At 35.8% G+C, this 3,117-nt stretch overlaps 1 protein-coding gene across 1 annotated transcript; it reads right to left on the bottom strand.

Annotated features, from left to right (window-relative positions):
* Nucleotides 1-1,254: 1,254 nt before the first annotated feature.
* On the bottom strand, nt 1,255-2,805 carry LOC132179762 (kirola). The gene is made up of 3 exons (XM_059592533.2): nt 2,600-2,805; nt 2,244-2,506; nt 1,255-1,467 (listed from the first exon to the last, which is right to left on the bottom strand). The coding sequence occupies exons 1-3, from the start codon at nt 2,781-2,783 to the stop codon at nt 1,255-1,257; spliced, it is 660 nt and encodes a 219-aa protein (XP_059448516.2). The 5' UTR covers nt 2,784-2,805.
* Nucleotides 2,806-3,117: the final 312 nt, after the last annotated feature.

Here is a 3,117-nt window from a genome sequence, read left to right as displayed (position 1 = left end):
TAAAATCTAAATATATATTATAGTTAGTGATGCGCTAAAGTGACACGTCAATAATTAATGACGTGTCACTTTGACACGTCACTAACTGTTGACGTGGTATATTGACACGTCAGAAATTTACTGACGTGTCAGTATAACACGTCAGTAAATAATGACGTGTCAGTATTTGACACGTCAGTAAATAATTAATCAATTAGTTATTAATTTTTAAATGATGTCAAATTAAATTGGGTTCAAATTTATTGACGTGTCAATTATGACACGTCAGGAAATACTTACGTGTTGTTTTCAACACGTCAGTAAATGTTGACGTGCAACTTTTGACACGTCAGCAAATAATTTGTTGACGTGCCACTTTTGGCACGTCAGTATTTACTGACGTGGCAAAAAATTAATATTGTTTGCCACGTGAAGAAATGGCCTTTTTTTTGTAGTGAAGAAGGGGAAACCATAAAAAATGGTGGCCATCTTCCATAGATAAATGTCTTTCTACTTTGTCATATTCTCATTTGTTTATGATATTTAAATGTCCAGCAGGGTATTACAATGGTTGTCACTAAAGATTATTATCAGTGGTGACATTTTCTGTCGTTGCTAATAGGGATTTTTTTTTTTTTTTTTACATGTCCACACAAGGGAAGGGGGAAGGAGGATTCGAATTAGTGACCTCCACTTCATGAGGCATAGCTCACAGTCAATTGAGTTACTCTTTAAGGACATGAGCGACATGTGCGACAACTAATTTTGCCATCGTATATATTTTTTTGTGACAACTTTGGTACGTGTAGTGAATATAAAATGCATCATTAAGGTAATATTATGGCGAAGTCTCACAAGCTTATTATATTTTAAATTTTTAGGTGTTGCTAATTTTCCTATATATATATATATATATTATCAAATTCGAACATATAAAAACCCTCCCAATGCTTGAATCCCAATATGTTATAATAATAATTCACAAAAAGAAATCCTAATATTTCAATACTTACAACAACATACTCTTCTTTTTTTAATTATAATTTACAAGTACTTGTGATACATCATTCATTACATGATAACATGCATTCATTCACATGTTTATTCTTTAGCTACAATATCAACCACAAAACACAGGCTCACACATGAGACTAATTAATTAAATATATAAAACTCCATCGATCAGGGAACCATGCAATCACACTAGCTAGGAGGTTCCCAACATTTATTCTCTTAATTATTCGATCGAAGGATACAATAAATTAATTGTTTTAATTATGGCTTAATTATGTGTGCATCGATATCCTTGACGACATTGACGACAAAATCAAGGTACTTGTCAGGAGCTGGAACATCCTCGTTTAGTTTCTCATAATCTACAGTAACTTTCACCAAGCAACCTTCAGGCTTTGGAGTAATCTTAACAGTGGCCTTATAGCTCTTGTAATGCGCTAGGACATCTCCTTCCAAAGCGGTGAAAGTGAGGGACTTCCAAGCAAAGGATTAAAAGGGCCTTACCTACAGAGAACTTCCAATAGACAGAGCCGTAGGTATCCCAGTCAACTCCGATCCGTGCACCTTGTCGGAGGAGATTGTGTTTTTTTTTGGTCGGAGGAGATTGTTGAAAGGTGCTGAATTTTGCCCTTCAGGAGGTTGTAAAAGTCATCAGCAGGGAACTTCATTTCAATTTCCACATCTTGCTTACTGGAAAAATCCATTTTATCAACTCAAATATTCAATTAGCAAAATATAATTATATGCATTAATTGGAGTTGATGATATAATTAATACTAGTTTTAGTACCTCTTATATGGATACTGCAGATCTAGAGTAGCGGTAGTGACTTGAGACTTATCGTTTAACACTAATTACAATAAAATATTTAAATCAATTATGATCAGACTTGTATACAATCCAATTTGATCATATATTCTAACACCCCTGCCCATGCCAGGGCCTTGCTCCGGCAAGGAAGAATACCACCCCTCTCACATGCATACCCAGTGCCCAAAGAGAAGGGTAATAGAAATAATATGGAATTCTCGTTTGTAGAGATCCCGGTGGTGTAATTGGAAATACAAAAGGAAACAAAAGACACACTACTAGCTTTGTTTATTTTTGAGTTGAGAACTTTTATTTAATATAATACACGGTCCTCATACTACATATTATCCATTAGAGGAAACATAAAGCTTGTCAGCTATTATTTCACTACTAGTAGTAGTACGTAGTAGTAGTACACAAGGACATGTCCCTTTGTATTATGGATTGGCCAGAAGGTGTGTCTCGACAGCCAACATCACATTGATATAGAAGTCCAAGTACACGGTAGGTGTCAGGGCGTCCAAATTTGCCTTCTCATAGTCGATAGTCAGAGTCACCGAGCAGCCTTGATCCTTTGTTTTAACCTCCATAGTGATCTTAAAACTCTTGTAGTTTTTTTTAATCTCTCCATCTTTTACGCCGTAAGTGATGATCTTTTTCCCGTCATCTCCTGATTCGTCCTTGACATTCACCTCAGACTTTCCTGTCATGGTTTTCAACAACAGGCTTCATTTTAGAATTACGGTAATAATATGTGCAAGTCAAGGTTGGGAAGGTGTCAATTAGTGTTCCTTACCTGCTACAACAACCATAGTCCATTCCTTCGACTCCCAGTCACCCCCCTTGCGTACTTCTATTTTTGTCACCAACGTTGGGCAGATCTCAGGCAGTTTGTTTGCTTTTTTCCGGAAGATTTCGTAGAACTTCTCACCAGAGCATTTGAGATCTGTTTTGCCCTCCAACTTTAAAATTTGAGCCATTGCTGAGAAACCAAGAAGCTAGCAAGAGAATAGGAGAGAAGTTTGAAAAAGAATAACATGCCCTTAGCCATTTATAGAGAGAAGAAAAATTTTTTGCAAAACATGATCAGGAAGATTGATGCGATAATTTTAGGTTTTCCCTTAATTAGATACCGTCAACATAATGAACATGGTGCGTTTAGCATGTGAAATGACAATTTTATTAAGAAAAATACAACCTTTATTAAGAACGAAAGAAATGGTCCCATCCTGATTAAAAATATACTGTATGGATATGGTATTCCAATCATAATTTGCGAATCTGATCCTTCGAATGATCCACACCACCACTACA

The sequence above is a fragment of the Corylus avellana genome, chromosome 4 (genome assembly GCF_965113065.1).
Source record: "Corylus avellana chromosome 4, dhCorAvel1.hap1.2, whole genome shotgun sequence".
NCBI classification, from domain to species: domain Eukaryota; kingdom Viridiplantae; phylum Streptophyta; class Magnoliopsida; order Fagales; family Betulaceae; genus Corylus; species Corylus avellana.
Note: the sequence above shows the minus strand (reverse complement) of the source record. Positions and strands in the feature narration are given on the sequence as shown.

Excerpts from the sequence above, each read along its gene's own strand:
- LOC132179762 (XM_059592533.2), bottom strand. The coding sequence starts at position 2,783 with ATGGCTCAAATTTTAAAGTTGGAGGGCAAAACAGATCTCAAATGCTCT. Across the intron at positions 2,507-2,599 it reads GACTATGGTTGTTGTAGCAG|GAAAGTCTGAGGTGAATGTC; the intron begins GTAAGGAACACT and ends AAACCATGACAG. Across the intron at positions 1,468-2,243 it reads CACACCTTCTGGCCAATCCA|TCCCTCACTTTCACCGCTTT; the intron begins TAATACAAAGGG and ends TTTGCTTGGAAG.